Raw genomic sequence first — 20,861 nt, 5'->3', positions numbered from 1 at the left:
TTTAACAAGCAGATCTCTTTGGAAAAACATGTTATTACAGGGATCCCACTAGAGATGTGTACTCAAGCATAGTTTGTAGCCAATTAAAACACATCATTCCAGCAAGGTGGGACTGAAGTATAGCCCAAGCATTTAGGTCAAGGTACTTTAAAGCTAAAAAACCACATCCTGGTATCTTCCTCTTCATCTACTGTAGGAGGTTTTGTACAAGCAAACAGTTTATCAGAAGCTAAGATAAACAGCTGGAAGAGAACATTTGCACAAGTAGACAGTTTAATAGGAGCCAAGATAAGTTAGGTAGAGCATCTTGACTTTGGGTTCCTTGAATAGAATAGGATAATTTTCCTTGTAACTTTCCATCAAGAAGATTAAATTCTAGTTAAACATGAAAAGATCTCAACAAGTATCTGAGATGGTAGAACCTATATACTTCTTTACTTAGTACAATGTTAATTCCCAACATAGTAAGATTGTTAGGTTGAAGCCTACAATCCAGTCGCCAACATGTGGGTCAATGAAACTGGCCATAAAGTGTAGTTACACTGACATATATGGTAAGCACACTAAAATATATTTAAAACTCATATTTTTCTTGTGTAAATGCTTAATTTTCTTATAAAAATATGGTGAATATAATTATGAGAGAAAGAATGGAAGAGAAGAGAAAAGGAGAAAATCGTTCATTTACTATTTATTAAAGACATATATATCTGTAAATTATTTGTCTTCTTAAAAGTGACATATGTGTAGATTTTATTAAATTGAGATTATTAAGAGTAAGAAACAATGTTATCTGTACAATAGAAAAGAGAGGTTGTAAAAGGGGAGACTTCTTTATGGACTGGGGCAATAAATATTCTCAGGAAACAAATATTGACTTTAGATTCTAGAGCCCCAACATATGAAAAGCAAGCATATCTCAAGAATAAGTAAATGTTCACAATATTATTTGTGAAAGATACAGAATCAAGCACAAATAGATTACTCATGTTCCCCAATAAAACATGTGGATAAGGAAGTTATTTTATTAGCGAGTATACCTATCAAATTAGCAACTATTGTACAATGCATCAATTTAAAGAATCAATGCCAATAATAATAAAAGACAAAGTTAATTTTTTTTCTTTTTTTCTTTTTTTTCCGGAGCTGGGGACCAAACCCAAGGCCTTGCGCTCGCTAGGCAAGCGCTCTACCGCTGAGCTAAATCCCCAACCCCCAAAGTTAATTTTTTATTTTAGGTATTGTATGTAAAATATTCTTTAAAGGTTGAAATGATATAACTTGCTAAAACTTTCTTGAGAACATTCAGGAAAACTAAAATTGAATAAAATTCTTGATTGTGATAGTTAATCTCAGTTGTAAAATTAATGTGAGCTAGAACCCACAGGGAACCAGGTCTTGGGCATGTCTGGAGCATGCTATCCCTGTATTATCTACGTCAGGTTAATTAAGTTGAGGAGACCTGCCCACTGTGGGTGGCATCATTCCCTGTGATAGGATCTGAACTAAAAGGAGAAAATGAGCTGACACATGCACTCAGTGCTGCCTGCTTTCTTATTATACATGACTTCCCATTGTTCAAGATTGCACCCTTGAGAAGTGGGCCAGAACAAAAAATCTTTCCATTCTTAACTTTTATCAGAGTATTTTGTTGTAGCAACAGGAAAATAAACTAATCTAATATTTAAACAAAAATTAGTGCATATATTTTTACCTTGTGTGATCAACTCTAAACTTTTCTCTGCTTATCTTACCAGACAAATCTCAGGCACTTTCAATCTTTCATCAATATAATATTGTGGGTCTCCACTTAAATCTTCATCACTCACTGTCAAATGATGTATTGAATTTATGCCATAATTTGGGTATATTTTCTAAGAAACTACAAGCTCCAGTTTTCTTTATTCTTAGAAAAATTATCTGATCGAGGTACTAATTGACTACACGTCTTACAACTCTATTTGAGATGCCTTATTTTTTTTCCTTTCTTTCTCCCATTTCTCCAATTACCTAGAGAAGGCACTTCCAGCCTTCTCTATAGTCTTTATGACCCTGACCTCAAATCCTTTCCTGTGTTGCAAGCTTGTGCCACAGCAGGGGTGAAGGAGGTCATTGAGTGGAAATTCCTCAGCAACCACAGGCCACCTTTGGTGGACAAATCCTAAGTGAAACTTACATAATACCCCAAGGATCTGTACTATCCTGCTCCTTCAAAACCATCTTCCCCAGTCTCCCTCCCATGCCAATGTTTTCTCCTGGCCCCTTCCTCTGTTGCTCATACTCACGCTGCTGAGAATAAATAGCCTGCACTTCAACAGACACATTTTGTTTATATCACATCATGTTTTTTTAAAAGTTTTAATTAGTTGAATTTGTTGCCAACATTTAAAAATTGGATATTGCACATTAAAATTAGGATATCTGGCTGTCTCTCTTTTGAGTAGCTTGCTACACACCCCAAATGTTCCTTATAAGCCAGCACAGAATACTAGCCATCCTTTTGACAGGGCCTGTGGTATTCTATTCACTGTGTTCTGCGCACCTTTCCTTGAGTTTTGCGTGTAATTGTGGTTTCTTGGTTTCTATTATTTGCCTCTCGCTGTAGGTGTTCGAGCCGCACACGTGTTACTGTTTCCACTTTACTCTCCATTCCACAGAGCAACGTAACTGAGCTCTCTATTTACTCCCTAGATGGTCTGCTACATAGATGAGTTAGATTCCCTTCTTGTCTTTTTATTTCTAGACTACCATACTCACTGCATCTTTAAAGTCAACAGTTGTTTCAACAGCTTATGCTCACTTCCTTAATGGCCTTAGGTGACCCTTGTGAAAGGGTCATTCAGCACCTCTCAAAAGGTTGAGAACCCATAGTTTGAGAACCACTATCTTAGAGCTTCATCTATCCACTAAGCATTGGGTAAGTTCTTGGGAATATTTTGGTACTTCTGAAGTTTTACCCTTTCAAGTCAAATGTGTCTTAACATCTCTTGTCTCTCTCACTTGATCATCAGAGATGTCATGAACTAATCATCCAAAATTTCCTTCCATTGAATCTTCTTGTTTCTTACCAAAAGAGTGGACCAAATACATTTATCATGTATTTCAATCTCTCTCTCTCTCTCTCTCTCTCTCTCTCTCTCTCTCTCTCTCTCTTCTCTCTCTCTCTCTCTCTCTCTCTCTCTCTCTCTCTCTCTCTCTCTCTCTCTCTCTTCCCACTACAATAATTCTACTCAGAACTCTGACACATCTTATTTGAGCTAATGTAGTGATTTCATTCTTGTAATTCCTTCTTCCAGCTTCTTTTCTCCAAATCTACACAAAACACTGTTGCATGCAGATTACAGTCATCTGCTGTTTCTCTCCTTTACAAATCATTCTGTTGCCTAAAACATAAAACTCCAAATTACTATATGTATGCAAAACAAAGATCTAAATCAGAGTAGCTTCCATGACTGCATTAACTTCATCTTCTACAGCTTCTCATATTTTGTAGAGTTTAACTGGAATATCCCTTGTCTAGTTGGATATTGCATTTTTTGTAGCATATCTATTTCAAAAGACTTGTTCCTGTGGAAATTGCACTTCTTGCAAGCATATCTACATGGTCCTACTCTTGTGAGAGCAAAGCACTTCTCACTTTGGTCTACTGTCACATTGAATACATCTGTTTGCCCAATAGACCATAATAAAAATTAATCATACTACAATTGTAATGTTTAAAAAATACACAAAAATGAATTTGAAAAGTCAGTACTAAAAGAAAGATGGGGACTGTAGAAATTGAAGAATATTTATCTAATTTAATGTAGCCAGAGACCTTTAAGCTTAATTTCAAAGCAGCAACATGTTCTTTCTTATACCACTACAAATCCTTTACCAGTAATAAGTATCTGTGTATGTTTGTGCAACAATAGTGCATGCATATGTTTTTAACACGCAACTATTAATTTATTTTCTACTGTCTGGACATCAACAAGATTGCTCTGGTCACAACTTTCCATTTGGTAAGATCATTACTATGAAATATGTGACATGCTTGGAAACACAAGTTTTTTACTTCTGCACCAGAACTGTTGACTCAAAAATCAAAATTCAATACTCTGTATATATCAAATACGTCATTCTCATACTATGGTTTAAGTTGACTAATATTCAAATAAAATGATTTTAGGTGAAGTCAAATGTAAATCATTTAATAAAATAACCTAAAATGTCTAAGGAGTTTATTATAACAACAACTTTCAGAAGTGAATTTTTTCACTTAAATCACGTTTAAAAGATCCTGTAATCTTTAAAAAGATTAACATTATATCTTATTTTACTATTTTTCTTATTGAAAGTTTGAGTTGTCCTAAAAGCCTCAACCAAAACTAAATGTATAAATACAAAGTACCATTTGATAACTTAGGCACTTATCTGTTTAATTTAAGCCACTAAAACCATATTCATATGTTTTGGACTCACTCAAGATAATTAACACATAAAGCATATGTTTGTCTCAACTGCTATATTACCTCCTCAAATTTGTGTCTGTTTTCTAACCCCAAGCAAGTAAGAAACAAAGAAATGCTTCACGTACTTCACTTGCAGAAAGGCTTCCACCATGCTTTCACTTGTCTCCACTGGAGCTGAAAGTCATTCTTTAATTCAATGATGAGAAGCTGCAATTTTGATACAGAATTCCCTAACCAGCACACATTACTATAGAAACCATCTGTTATTCAGTGGAATTCAATTAAAGGTTTTACAATGTAACTAATGTTTATTTTCATCTTTCCTTTGAAAGTCTCTTCCTTAAGGACTACATTTAATATAGGAAAAAAAGAATCATGACATTGTTGCAAAAACAGAGAACTTTAATTAAATTTTGCCATTGTCTCCCTATTATATAGACAAAAACATATATCTAAGATCAATGGAAGTCCTTGTGATTGAAAAAATATGTCCTTTGTTAAGAATAGATATTGATCAGCATTCAGGTCAAATAAAGTATACCCTCCTAGGGGTTCCTTATGAGCATCCTATGGATTATTTTGTTACCTAGCAACATGAAAATTAGGGGCAGTCTGTAGTCATACAGTTTTTGGGAAACTGGACTATCTCTCATTCATGTTTTGAGCATTCTAGTTAGAGCTTCCATCAGCATGACGGCTGCATGATCACCCAGAATCAATATAAGTTAAGATGTTATCACTTCCAGGAGACCTGAATTGATTCTTTAACTTGGCATTTGGAGAGGGGGAAATATATATATATACCTGAGAGAGACTAAATAATGGAATGGTAAAATCATGCCCCTATTGACTTAGTGGTTATTTTAAGCACATGGAAACCTAATCAAGCACATGCAATGTTGGTGTATTCCGTTCATTCCCCATGTCTCCTTACCGAATGATTTTAACCTTGAGTGGTTAAAAGCAGTCCATCTCATTACCCTGTCTCCCTGCTTATCTCCCTTGACCAAATCTGTTCACTGCCTCCTTTGCTGTCATGATGATGTGGCCGGACTGGAAGCAGGGCTTTACAGAATACCAGCAGCAATTTTAACCTGTTCAGAGAGGAGTGTGCTGCTGCTGCTGCTGCTGCTGCTGCTGCTGCTGCTGCTGCTGCTGCTGCTGCTGCTGCTGCTGCAGCTGCTGCTGAGACTGTTCTCATGCCTTGCTGCAGCCTAGGCTGCCCCCTGATCCTCACACAGCATACTGAGACTCACATTACTACAAGATCCCAGTTTGCCCGTGGCTCATTGCTCTTTCCTTTGTAAGATGATACATGGAGTTTTTGGTTTGTTCGTTTTGCTTTTTCCTAGTGTTACCTGTCTTTATTAATCATATCTACTCCTTTAAAGGGCCCCACTTTTAACTTCAGCTTTAATGTCTGCCAATAGATTCTGGGGTCTGGAAAACGTTTTGTTTTGTTTTAATAATTAATGCTAAAACTGCACTGGCTATACTTGTCCATTTATCATTCATTACTCAGGATACCTAGTTGATTGGTACTAAGTACATTTGAAAATTATTTCTTCCCAATCTAGCTGCGAAAGAAAGTCTTCCTTGTCAATAGTCTGGCTTGTTCTCACATCCCCTCAATGCCATAATATACCACATCCCTCACTTAACAGTAGGAAAAACCCCTCATATTCTTTCAAGATGTTTCTAACCCAGGTCTCTCCATAAAAAGGAAAAGCTGATTGATATGTCAGACATTTTCTGTTTCTCCCATCAAATTTGATCTTTTACTGTATTTATCTGGATTAAATTCATGTCCCTCTATGTATCCACGCTGCAGAATTGTTCACACTGGCTTTAAGGCTTTCAACTCAAGTGTTATGTGTATGAATACCGTGAATTTACAAAAACCCATTCATTCCTTGCATTCAATAATTAACAATAGAATTTATTTATGACAACTTTTTTCAGAAAAAAAAAAAACCTCTTTTTCTCCCTTTTTGTACTGAACATTGTGACAAAAATTCTGAAAGTGATGAACTTTCACATACACCAAACAGCCCCTTGGGAGGTCTGACTCTTCTATTCATTGGCAGGGATGGAATTAGACAGAGTTATCACCTTTCCCAAGGGATGGTGACAGTCAGTGACTGGGTGATGCAGAGACACAAGAAGCTTCAAATGAGCACCAGAGAGTTTAAGATTACACTGGAATCCTGAAGCCTTGAGTCTTAAGGTAGTATATGGAGGTTAGGGGGAAGTTAGAAATGAATTAAGACCTGAGAGCAATGTACTGAAATCAAAAGCAACAATTCTAAATGTAGCTGGAGCTTCACCTCCAACTTCTCTACGAAGATTCAGCTGAAGATTCAGGTCCATTTGCCATTTAGACAATGGACTTTAGCTCTTTCCAGTCCATCGTGACAGTTAGCTCCTGAGTATATTCCCTTGAAAATAGTTATACAATCTCTTTTCTTTCTCTCTCTCTCTCTCTTTCTTTCTTTCTTTCTTTCTTTCTTCCTTCCTTCCTTCCTTCCTTCCTTTCTTCCTTTCTTCTTTCTTTCTTTCTTTCTTTCTTTCTTTCTTTCCTTTGTCTCTTTCTTTCTTCCTTCCCTCTGTTGTTTTTTCTGTTGACTTATTTGTTGGTTTTTAGACAGGGTTTCTCTATGTAGCCCCAACTGTCCTGAAACTCACTTTATAGACCAGGCTGGCCTCAAACTCATAGAGATTCATCTGTCTCTGTCACCAGAGGGCTGGGATTAAAGGCTTGCTCCAGCACTGCCCAGCAACAGCCTATTTTCAATGATGCAGTCTCATCCACCCCAGTCCTCCACTAAGGGAAATCTACACTGGCAGCCTTCACTGCTTCTCCCTGCCCACTTCCCTCCCCACTCTCAAGACACCTTGGACTCTCTCCATTTGCATAACCATTTATACTTAAGAATATCTCCTCTTGGGGTTTAACTCAACTGGGAACAACCAGGCAAGAGGTACATATTGTTAAGCCACATACTGGTTTTTTATTATACTTTAAATTAAATTACTTTAATTTCAATGCACTAAAAGTTTGTAAAACGATAATAAATGGAATGAAGGAAACAAGAACTTGCAATTGAAAGAAAAATCAATGATTAAAAGCTAGGTAGACCCAATCAGGTAGCATACACTAGTTGATATGAGGCCCCGACACATAGACAGCAGAGGACTTCCTGGTCTGGCCTCAGTGAGAAAAGATGCACCTAACCATGGAGAGATTTGAGGTCCCAGGTAATGGGGAGGCTTGGTGGAGTGGGGATGGGGATATCCTTTTGGAGATGGGTAAAGGAGGAGTGGGATGAGAAACTGTCGGAGGAGTCCAATAATGACTGGACAAAATAAAAGATAAAGACAAAATAAAAGACAATTTTAAAAATCTAGGTGGACATTTTTGTAGTATTCATTTTTTCCCCAAGAAAAACTTTTTCCAATCTTCGTAGCCACCAGCATTACTTACTGCTTAAATTATGTATGTAAACTAAAGTACATCCATGGAGGTAGTTTATCAGTGTCTTTCTTTATTTCTAACGATGTGTGAGTTGTGAAAAAAAATATTGAGTTTTTTCTTCTTATTTCAGGTTTACTATTTTGGTAGACAGGAGACTAAAGAGAATCTAATTATTCAAGTAAGAAAGTAAGTTTAATATAATCTGAAGACTTAGCAAGATGTTTTACAGAGTCAAAAGCCACAACAGTTACACTTACCTATGTTCTATGATCCCTTAAGGAAGTATAGCGGGGCACAAATTTCTCAACGTGCATTCTTTCTGCATGAACTGCACGGAGACAACTGAATCTGTAATCCAATACAACGTGGTCATATTAACCTAGTGGTGCAGAAAAGACCATCTGTACCACCTTCGATGGGACTAAAACGCAGCAGAGAAATAAATGCCTGTGCGATCATTAATTTAAGAGAGCTACTGGGTGTTCTTAGGAAGGAGAGAGCGATGCAGCTGATGAAAAAATGAGTAAAAGTAGGCACTGAACTTCGGTGCATTGTAATAAAACTTGCAAAATTGATTTGTAAACTGTAACTCAATTTCATGTACATTAAAAACTAATCAAATGATTTTGATGCAGCTCACCGATTTTTAACTTGGCAATTTGTGTGAGCATATAAAAAAGGTTTGGAGAAATATGTAAAGATGCTTTCAAAACCCTTATAATGCTTTCCAACCATATTTAATCTTGTTTGTGCAGATTGCTTGCACTCGTCTTTGTGTATTAATCCACAATATAATGTTCAATACACTTACATTATATCATAATATTTTACCAGGAAAAATAAATCCTATTTTAGTTATTTTTAACATTACTTACTATTAAACTACAAGTGAAAAGTTGACATAATAAATTTGCCTGCTTAATTCTAAATTGTTCTCCAACAAGCATTTTGTCTATATCCTCTAGATGATAAAGGGCATCAGAACTCTTCTGTGTAATCTTAATGATCAAAATGGATGCCATTTAAACCATGTCTAAAAGGGTGAAATTGATAAGATTTGATCAGGTAGACAAGACATAGTATAGAGTTGCCACGATTTGTCTAGTTCTACTCAATTGTACAGTACATAAGAGCCAACACCATTCCAGGATGCTGAGATTACACAACTACAATGACCAGAGTAATTATATATTCTAATCCAAACTAAATACATTATAACTCAGTTTATTATGTGCTTGTATAACTCTATTAGCCATATTCAGGCATTCTGTCAGAACCAAAGCAAAATAAACAAGGCCTTTCTTATAGGGGTGTAGAAAAATGTTAATCGGGGAATCACTGTGTGTATTATTATCTTCTAGGGTGGAAACTGTGAAGAGATGTCCACCTTAGTTCAGAGGGAAGGACAATCCTCGCAAAGGGAGCTAATCTTGGCTCTACCTAAAGGATAAACCAAGTAGGCAGCAGAACAGGATCTTCTATGAGGGTGCTCCCCATCCCACCCACCCACTCCCACCTCACTGCCCTGGCATTTCCCTACACTGGGGAAATGGAGCCATCACAGGACCAAGGGCTTCTTCTACTATTGATGACAGACAATGCCATCCTCTGCTAGATATGTGGCTGGAGCCAAGGGTCCCTCCATACATACTCTTTGGTTGGTGGTTTAGTCCCTGGGAGTTCTGGGCTGTCTGGTTGGTTGATATTATTGTTCTTCCTACGGGGTTGCAAACCCTTTCAGCTCCTTCAGTCCTTTCTCTAACTCCCCCATTGGGGATCTGGTTCTCAGTCCAATGGTTGGCTGTGAGCATCTGCCTCTGTATTTGTCAGGCTCTGCAAGAGCCCCTCAGGAGATAGCTATAACAGGCTCCTATCAGCAAGCACTTCTTGGCATCCACAATATTATCTGGGTTTGGTGTTTGTATATGGGATCCCCAGGTGGGACAATCTCTGGATGGCCTTTTCTTCAGTTTCTGCTCCACATTTTGCCTCTGTATTTTTTTAAACAGGAACCCTTCTGGGTTTGAAGATGAGTGGGTGGTCCCATCCCCAAAACGGGGACCTTGTCTAATCTCCGGGTTTGATCTCTAAAGGTTCTACCTCCCCTTTGTTGGGCATTTCAGATAATCTCATCCCTGTCAGGTCCTGGGAGCCTCTTGCTTTCCTGGTATCTGGGACTTGCTGGTGCCTACCCCCAGGTCTCCATCTCCCATTGCTACACACCTCTGTTCAAATTCTTGACCTTTTGTATATCATCCCTGTCTCCTCTCATACCTGATCCTGCCCCTCTTTATCGCCCTCTCCCTCCTCTCTTCCTCCCAAGTCCCTCCCATCCTCTACCTCTATGAATATTTTGTTCCCCCTTCTAAGGACTGAAGAAGTATCCACAGTATGGTCTTCCTTCTTCTTGAGCTTCATGTGGCCTGTGGATTATATCTTGGGTAATCCAAGCTTCTGGGTTTATCAGTGAGTGCATACCATGTGTGTTCTTTTATGACTGGGTTACCTCACTCAGGATATTTTCTAGTTCCAACTCTTTGGCAGCCTATAACTTTTCAAGACTTCCAAGTGAATTGAAAAACCATTGGAATATAATCTATCTCCCTTTTTACTACCCAAACAGAACTTACAGAACTGTTAAAGACAAAATACTGTTTGGTTGCAGTACTATTAAATTACAATTACAATTACAACACTGTTAATTAAAAGACTGCTAAAGATATCTTCAAGTGTATCAAGTCCACTTCAAGCTCCTGTCTTTCTCTATTACTATCAATACCTTTTCAATCCCGTATATATTCTCATTCATTTCTCTGTCTAACCCTTGAGATAAGATGTTGGTTCTATTTTTATATGTAAATTGTGGGTGTTTACTGAATACATGTTTTTGATCTGTAAAAGCTAAAGGTCCTGTGTCATGTAAATAATATTTTCATGTCACTTGTGGTTTTTGTGATTATCAAAAGGAAAGTATATATGTGCATGTGTAAATATATATATATATATATAATTGTTCTTTTACAATATTTCTTACTAAAGCAGAATTAATTAAATATATATTTCAGTTTTTGTATAGCACTTAAATGTGAGTTGATTGTGTTCATTAATTTTATAGTATATGTGCGTAGTGTAAGAATACTCTTTTCTGTCTTCTTTTGTAGGGAAACTTTTTGGGTTCAAATTTCCTGGTCTGAGAGTTCTAACATACAGAAAGCAGTCCTTGCCGCAGGAAGACCCGGACGTGGTAGTCATTGATTCTTCTAAGCACAGCGATGACTCTGTGGCTATGAAGCACTTTAAGTCTCCCACGAAAGAAAGCTGCAGTCCCTCTGAAGCAGATGATACGAAGGCCTTGATACAGCCTAGCCAGTGTTCTCCCTTAGTGAACATATCAGGACCTCTGGACCATTCCTCTCCCAAAAGGCAATGGGACCGCCTCTACCCTGACATGCTGCAGTCAAGTTCCCAACTAACACACTCCAGGTCAAGGGAGAGCCTCTGTAGCATACGGAGAGCATCTTCAGTTCATGATATAGAAGGGTTCAATGTCCACCCCAAGAACATATTTAGAGATCGACATGCCAGTGAAGGTACGTAACACGGAAAGATTTTTTAATTGGGTAATGGGTGTTTATTTTTACGTTGCTTCAAAACTGAACGGTGATCTGTTTCTTCACAGAAGAAATGTGATTAAAGCCATTAAAACATGAATCTTGCATTAAGATTTTTTTTTCTCATTTCCTCTTTGAACCCTAGTGAGTAATTTGACTTCTTCTGGCTTCCTTATCAGTGTTTCTGAAACAGTGTAGCCATTAGCAGCCTGCTACCTGGTGTGTTAATTAATTAATCCCTAATTTAAGATATGATTAGGTGATGAATTCTATCACCTAAAGCATAATTAATTTTCTTGGGTTTAAGCAAATAATCACACCCTGGAAGAAAGAGCAGTGTGCCCTCGCTGGACGGTGACACTGACCAGTGGGAGATAGGTGGGAAAGGAGGATAGGTTAGTGGGGAAGCCCACTGGGCAATTTGGAAAGTAGAGTCAGAACTTATTTTCCATCCTTTCTAGCCTTGTTCACATTCCTAAACTAGCCAGAGTGAGTGTTATGCTTTGGAAGTCACTAAGGAAGCCATCTATCTTTAGCATAATAATAGATAGCATTGTTTGAGTAGTTAGGATGCCTGACTCATTTAGATCTCATAGCCCTTCTGTAGGTTAGGAACCACTTTTAAACTCCATTTATAGATAAACAACTGCCACAGGGAAGGCAAGGAGGTAACAGCCAGTCAATGTTGAGGCTCCTATGGCCTCACTACTCAGAAGGCTTCAATTCCACCAGCAGTAACTCGCCTTCGCTTCTATTCCAGTAGACTCCACCTTAAGGAAAGTTGATTGAGTCCAAGGAGCCTGAAAGTAGCCTGACTGGATACTCAAACACACTTTTCCAACCCTTGCAGAGTTAGACACTTGAAGGGTCCTTTCCCAGAATCCTCATTCCTTCATATGCCTTTGCCACCTAAGCTGTTGTCAGCCATCTTTTCAAAAACATAAATCTACTCATGAGGGTCCTTACTAAAGCATTCCAGTCATTATTCCAGATGGGCAAAGTTACTTTCTAGACGTCTTCGCAACTGCTCACACAGCCATACCATACATATTACTCCTTCACCACTTTGTTCTGTCTAAAATCCTCTTCGCTGTCCACATTATTACTCAGCTGCAATCACTGACTCTCCCATTCCAAACTAGAAAAATCAAACGATTTCCAGAATTGAATGAACTTTTAGTTTTCAAAGTAGTGCATAGTTTAGCATTTATTCTATAGTTACCAACACATACAGCTATAGACGTACCGACAGACAGACAGACAGACAGATCAATGATGGTTGCGTGTGAAAACTTGAAAATATAAGATACCATCATGGTGGGCACTCTTGTACCTGTAGTTCTTCAGACTTAGCACTCAGCCCAGTGTACTACTTATGACAGATACTCAATACCATTGCCTTGGCATTGAGAGAACCATGCTCATGAGTCATAATCTAATATCATACTCATAAGGATATAATGAGCTCCTTCCTCCACATACATTGATTTATATCAAAGTCTTAGTATTGAATCATGTAGGGGGAATCTTTCTAAAAAGCACAGTGAAATAGAAAAAAACAGAAGAGCTGAAAGAAAAGAAGTGGGCAGGAGTATGAGCGAGGATCTCCAAGAGATATAAGAAACAGAAACCATCTCGGAATAAAAAGAAGAGTTTGGAATAAGACAAATCAGAGAAACAACATTACAAGAGTAATCAGCACATCCACTTTAACCTATGGTTTGAGAAGGGTAAAAAGAAAACTAAATTAATGACAATTCCCAAGCTAGATAATTGTGCTCCAGACCACCTAGGAATATTAAGTTCAATATTTTCTGACCAAATGAGACCTGTATAACTGGAGTTTTGAACAATGCATTCTATGATGAATTATAATAAATCCAGCTCTGTTCAAATGAACAGCATATACTTTAGTTTGTCCCTACCAGTCAGTACTCTCATCTTTAGCAAACACACCGAATCTTCAAAGTTTTCCCATAGGAAACTGAATTAGGGTAATAAATTTGAAAAATCAAAGTTCTCATGCTCAGAATGTCCTGCATACCTGTGTTTCAATATAATTTATTAGTATTGTATATAGAGTTTTACATATGTTGTTTTCCTCTCAGGTGGCCACCTCATGGTACACAGGTACTAATACAATTATCAGGAAGGGCAACTTGTTATTTTTGATAATTTTAGATTTCTCAGTATAAAAACTGCATGTAGAAAGATGCTTAATAATGTCATCCTTTGTTCTCCTCTCTTCTTTGGGCAATTTTCAGCAAAATACTACCGTCTTGCCAATACCAAGTCAGTGTGTGGCTGCAGAAGGATGAACTCACAGAACATTCACCACAGTACTTCAGCCTCAAAAATGATCTTACTTTTATTTGTTAACAAAACCACTGATAGGCTTGAAAGGAATTGCTATTCCTGGAGCTGTATAACTCTATATACTTGAGAAATGGAATACAAGTCAGAGTAGATGGAGACCTTCACTTTTGATTTTAGTTTTACAAATTCTTGAAAATGATTAAGAGATAAAGTCCTAGAGGCACCAGATTGGAGTTGAGAAGTTCTCATTCAAACACAGCACTATCCTCTTAAGTACTCCATCTTTACCGTACTACAAATATTTTATGAATATATTAGCAGTTAATATTTTACGTAATCTTCTTATTTTTATTGGAAAGTACCTTGGCATTTTCCTTCCTAAGGCATGTATTACCGAAAACTGTCAGTCATTTTTGGGATCCGTTCCAAGTTAACATTATGAAAATTTAGCAAAAATGTAGTAAAATAGACATGGAAAATATAAACTTCAATTAGTTTATCATGACATTCAAGAAACCTGAAATTAGTCTGCCAAGACACTATGAAAGAGTCTAACTGTTCTGCTTTCTGCACTTTATATCACTGGCACTATGATGCTGCCATCAGTAAATGACACCAGGTATTGTGTACTTTAACTTTGGAACCATTTAGCCAAACAATCAATCAACCAATCAGTCAATCAATCCATACATAAATATATTAAATAAAACCACTGATGGGCATAGGAGAAATAAGAAAGAGGTGTCAGTTTATTTCAGTGTTCAAGTTTCTCATTCTTCCCCAGTGTCCCAGTGTCAAAGCTTTACTAACTCTACTCTAACTTCATTGCCATTTGTCTTTAGAGCATCTAGGTTTAATGAATAAGCATGCATGGGTTTGTGAGTGTGTGCATGCGTGCGTGTGTGGGTGGGTGCATGAGTGTGTGTGTGTGTGTGTGTGTGTGTGTGTGTGTGTGTGTGTAGAACATTCTATTAGTAGTTTCCAAAAGTGCTGGGGGTGTCACACCAGGGCCACATAAATGCTAGTCAAGTATCCCACTCCAAGCTAACCTCCAGCTCCATTTGTAAATTTTTCTAACCACTTGCAAAACAGTTACTACTTTACTAATGATTTTAGGCCACTCTGAGGGTGAAATTATTTGTGTGTAAACAAGATCTTGTTCAATGCTTCCTTTTCTGTGATTTGTTAAAAGAAAGGAGGACATGCCATTACAAGTCACATTCTATTAACACACTTCTGACCCAGGCAATGTCTCCTCTAACAATTCCATCAACCATAGTATTGAAATTACTTTCAATAAAAGCTTTGAAGCAATTATGCGGTATCCCAAGATATGAATATGCATAGTGATAAGATAGATGGCAACAAATGTATACATTTCTCAAACCTTGTATATACTTGAATGGTTTCTTATGACTTCATTTATTTTAAGCTTCTGTATTTCAAACCTGGCAATACATATTAATATACATTTTCAGTACCACAGAGCAAACATTAGATTTCTACTCTCAAAATAAATCTGAAAGCACTATATGCCAAGATTTAAAAACAGGCTGTTTTAATATAAACAAATTTATAAACATTATAGGTTTTATGCTGCTACACAGCAAACATGTAAATTATTTCTTTACAATAAAGGCTTCTGTTGATATATTTCAATTATTTTTCCTAAGAATGACTCATTAAATACAGTTAGATATTTTTAAGGTACACAGTAAAGAACAGTTAAGCATAAGGGGACAGTTAATAAAAATGTTCTAAACTATCCAAATTGAATTAGTAATCCATTGTCTAAGAAACTTTTCCCCATACTAACATGCTAAGGTTTAATTACGTAGAAAAATACTTGACATGCAAAATGTTACATGGTTTTCCTTTGACTTGTTACAAGCTACAGACATAAAAATTGGCTTTTGACAATGCTGCAAGTTAACCCAGCAACTATTCAGCAACTGTGCAGAGCTTTCCCCCAAATGCTATAATTTAAAAATCTGTAACTTAAAACAGTTTAAATTAAGTGACATGAGTATTTCACTTCTTTATAATGTTTATTATAGCTGACAATTCAGTTTGTGCATTTTACTTGTTAATGCTTTGTAACATTTTCTATATTTGTACTTTGGTTTTTCTGACTGTTTCTACTAAGCTAGTTTGGTGTACTTAACATAATTTTAGTCTTCTTTTTTATATTTCTCTCTCTTTTATCCTTATATGCTCAAAACAGACAATGGTCGAAATGTCAAAGGTAATGTATAAAATCAAATTTCACCCTCTGGTGCTTAAAGTGCCCTCTACTTGGCATGTTAAGTTGCCTGCTGTATGCCCTGTTGATGCCACATCTCCATGCTGCCCTCAGCTACTCCAGGTGCCTGGTGGAGACATCATGGCTTGGTTTTGCTGGAGACATGATTACTTTCTCTGCTGTGCCATCAATGTGATGATGAACACCTTTTTTTATCCTGAGAAACAAGAATGTAATGATTGACAGTTGAACACTTCACAAATATATGGAAAGAAACGAGTATCGAGATAAATATATCCTAATGTAAAAGAATCACATGATCTGTTTCAGGGAATTTGTTTTCTCTTGAGTACAGGATTAAATAAAATGATCAGAGAGCTCTATAACAGAATCACTTCACTTGTTCCTCTTTTGTTTCCTTAAAACTAGTTTCACGTTCCTGGATGGCAGGGGGTATGGTTTTAAGCTTACTGTAGTAGTATACTGTGCTTGCATGACGGTCATTCTCTATTTTTCCTCTATTGTATTTCAACCACATTAAATTGTACTCTATAGGGGTTGGGGATTTAGCTCAGCGGTAGAGCACTTGCCTGGCAAGCGCAAGGCCCTGGGTTCGGTCCCCAGCTCTGAAAAAAAAAATAAATAAATAAAATAAATTGTACTCTATATAACTCTAACCGCTGGCATGGTTTACAGCAACCACAGGGTAATATTTAACTGGGAGATATTCTGGATAAATTTGGATTTGGCTAAATTAAGTCTAGTTCTATTTTGGCTACTAAAGTGGATGCAAGGATCAAAACGTTTGGCTTGACTTTTGGCCATGCATGCTGCTGTGGGTGTCTAAATGGTGACAGTGATCCATCTTCTGCATGCCTGTTGCATGATCATGTCTCCACCAGTCACCATTATTACTCGGGAACTTACTGTCTTGACCTCTCTCATGTCACTAGTAATCAGACCACTGTGTGGCTTTGTGTATTGACTTCTTAATTGCTTTCCTAATTAATTTGAAACTGCCACTTGCTGATGAATGAGTAGGAGTAGAGACTGTAGATGATATGTGATCAGAATCCCAGTATAATTTGGAAATAAATGAGATTGTGAGATCTTTTTTCCTCTCCTTGTCTATCATTTTGTAAACATTTCCAGAAAGGTCTGTGCAGGAGATCTCTAATAGTGCAGTGGGATTTTATCTACATGGTTATTCTGCCTTGGTCTGTCCATTGTGACTTTTGAAAGGGAGGAACTGATACCACATAGGTGGTCATTTTAGTTGACAATTCAGAATGAATCCTCAAAAAGAACATAAAGTCTTGCTGCCTGTGTGTTCCCTGGAAATACTTATGCATAATATTAGTAAACAAGTAGATATTGATTTTTCAGTGACACTTTAAAAAAACTAAAGTGAGAAGTGAATCTAGTTTGATTCAAATCATTTGAAAATTAGGCTGGATATAGTTGAGTGATAGATAGATCACTTGCATGTGTGAACCCTGATCAAATGTGGAGCAAACAAGAAATGAAGGCAGTGGGGCTGGGGGGAGAGAAAGGAAGAAAGAGAGAAAGAACCTACCACCAATTATCTCTTTGTGAAAATAAAGCCATTTGTTTTAACTATATTAACTATTACATTAAACCAACTTTTAACTCTAATCGCTCTGTTTTACGACAGAGATCTGAATCCAGATAACTCCAACTCGTTTTATGAATATGTGTGTGCATGTATTTCAGATGCACATGAGTTTTACAATTACCATTTTCATAAAACTACAAATACAAACAAGATGACCCATCAAGTGTGCTTGTAAAATAAATTAATGCTAACTCTAAGCCTTGATAAGTAAAATATTTATAAAGGAGAAATACATCTCTGTGCTGTTTTCAGCATAAAACATATCATTCCAATTGAAGGCCACCCTAGAAAACAGTGTGAAAAACCTTGTAATGCAGATAAAAGATTTGCTGAATTGCCTGATTGCTCCCCTTAAAGCTCAGGTGCTGCCCAATCCCTCTGCACAAGGAGTACAGACATCTTTATTTTCAGAAGAGGACATACATTAACTATCTTGGGAAGTCTGTTTTAATTCCCATTTCACAAAAAACTAACACCAGCCTAAATTCTTCCTCCCCTCATGGAAATGTCCTCCCCGGTGGACAGAGATACATTCTCTGGCTGCTAGAATAAGAAACATAAAATCTTACCAGCAAAAAAGACAGCAAACTAGTGCCCAGCCTTTTCTTCCAAAACTAAATCATTTCCACCCAACCTTTTTCTTCAGGTGAATTCTGTTTCCCTTCAGTTAGTTTCCTTAGTGCTCTGACACCTTAAACAACAGTTAAGTGTTATTTTTAGAAACTGCAACCCCTGTAGGAGAAGAAAAGCTACTTCATACAAATTGCATACTATGGGTAGATAGTATAATTTGAGGCAATATCTCGAGAACGTGAAAAGGGTTTCTAATGTTACTTCAGAAACTCACAAATCAGCCCCCTCCCAGTGGTTTGTTTATCTGTTCCACATTCTACTTCATAGAGTCAACATTTACTCATCCTATTTAGTAAGTCATTGATAAAGTGGTGCCCCTATATTGTGTATAAGAGCCCAGATCTCTATTCCATACTTACCGGTTTCCTACTAGTCCATGAAGTTATCACGAGTCAGAACCTCAAGATTGGTAAGAACATCCAGCTCCACTGTAGACAGGAAACCTGTGGGCAGGGGCACACACGCACACACGCACGCACGCGCACGCGCACACACACACACACACACACACACACAGAGAGAAAGAGAGAGACAGAGAGAGAGAGAGAGAGAGAGAGAGAGAGAGAGAGAGAGAGAGAGAGAGAGAGAGAGAACTTGTTTCTCACACTCTGCATTGGCCATTACCCAGAGCCTATGACCTTATCAGGATTTGCAAATTGACTCTTAGTGGAGACAGTCTGCTTTGGCAAGTTACGTGTCACGTACACACTGGAGCAGAATTTGTAGCTACTGAATCCAGATAACGTGATGTGCACTTCTTATGTCCTTTTCTGAGTGCAATAACACTTACTGGCTCCTGCTTATTCACAGGTTTCTTTAGCAAAGCTTCACTGCTAATGCTACACTGGCATTTTCTCCAATGCTAATCTTCTGTCTTAGTAATCCAGTTTATTAAATTTAATCAAAATAAACTCGATGTCCCAAAAAATACAGTAGGGGTTCAACAAGACAGCAAAGGCCCTTACTGCCAGAAAATGCAAATGTGACAAACTGGAGTTTGAGGCCTAGAAACCATATTAAATCATGTAAAGAGAAAACCAATTCCACAAAACTGTCCTGTGGTGTTCATATGCACATGCCTTGACATGTGTGCCCGGAAATACATAACACACACACACACACACGCACACACACACACACCCCACCACCACCACCACCACCACCACCACCACCACCACCACCACCACCACCACCACCACCACAAACAACAATAATAATAAATAAATAAAGCATTACCTTAGTCTGATAAATTTAAATAGCCTTATCATATATATTTCAAGTGTTTACAAAAATGTAAAATTTTTCCTAGTTTGCTGAATCTCTGTCCATAGTTTAGAAACATAGCTTACTCTGTGTCACCAGGAACTTGTACTCAATTTTACCCGATGGTTGGTGCGATCTACCTGACCACCCGCTTTCTCTCGTGTAAGTGCACAGGGACACACTCAGATTGCTATCCCATTTGCCACCCACCCTCAAAGAAAGCCAGTCTCCTGGTACACTTTTGAGTCCTCTATTCTCTTCGACTGAATCTACCATGTCCCTTTATTTCTGCCTGCTCCTTCTCTTTAAATTAATTTACTTTGTTTTTCAGGCTAATCTCCTTTCTTTCATTAGAGTCCCAAATCCCATCTGCCCATGATCAGTATCAGGGAGGCTGCCTATCACCTCTAAGTCCTCAGCCAAGGCCTCTCTGAATGTAGACCTAGGAGGTAGGAAACCTTATATTTTAATCTCTGGTTTTTGACTCATACCCTTTGACCTCATATCCTGTCAGCTTACGTTTAGAATTGGTGACAAAGGTATTGTTAATTCCTGCCTTAAAGCACTGGGAATTTATTCCATTGGACTGTGTATAGACTTCAGAGAACTCTATGAGAACCATATTCTTTCAGAATTGAAAAGACTTGTAGGTGGAAATATTTGACTTAAAGTCAAGAGAAAGATGAACACTGTACTTTGCTATACAGAGAAAATAAGCTTGGAATGTATTATCTGACTGGGGCACATAAACTATTTTAAATATACTGTTATGCTGAACTCACTAAATATATTCATCCAAAAGAAAGTTTTAACTCTTTCAGACCAAAAGTCCAAAGCAAACTGAAATTACTGTGTCGGAGATTGTTTTCAGTATTAAACAAGAGACACTAAAATCAGGACCCTAAAGAGGCAGCAAGTTCAGGGCTACACCTGAGTAAGACATTTTATCAGAGTTCTCAGCAATAGCTGACACGGTAATCCTTTCCTCACAAGTATGTCTTTCTTTTCTTCTTTACTTACTTGATGTTCCTGAAGTATAATTCAGAGCTTGTTAACCATTCCTAAAAGAAATAGCGTGATCCTCTTACCTTTAATATAAAGGGTTCACAAAGGCAAACAAAGTAGTTTATAGTCAAATAGTATGTATCTTCGTTTGAATATAAATATCCTGAGGCTGTAATTCAATAAACTCAGTAGAAAAAGTTGGCTTTCGAGAAACTAGGGACATGAT

The 20,861-nt window shown here is 37.5% G+C and overlaps 1 protein-coding gene across 5 annotated transcripts in view; it reads left to right on the top strand.

The window, feature by feature from the left end:
* Kcnh7 (potassium voltage-gated channel subfamily H member 7) overlaps positions 1-20,861 on the top strand; it is a 493,051-nt gene that overhangs the window by 329,928 nt on the left and 142,262 nt on the right. For 2 of the 5 annotated variants that reach the window (XM_017591438.3, XM_006234269.5), the window contains exons 4-6: positions 11,091-11,519; positions 16,081-16,101; positions 16,528-16,551. In XM_017591438.3, the coding sequence (XP_017446927.1) occupies positions 11,091-11,519; positions 16,081-16,101; positions 16,528-16,551 (474 nt within the window). 5 annotated transcript variants of the gene reach the window in all.

Source organism: Rattus norvegicus, chromosome 3 (assembly GCF_036323735.1).
Source record: "Rattus norvegicus strain BN/NHsdMcwi chromosome 3, GRCr8, whole genome shotgun sequence".
NCBI classification, from domain to species: domain Eukaryota; kingdom Metazoa; phylum Chordata; class Mammalia; order Rodentia; family Muridae; genus Rattus; species Rattus norvegicus.
Note: the sequence above shows the minus strand (reverse complement) of the source record. Positions and strands in the feature narration are given on the sequence as shown.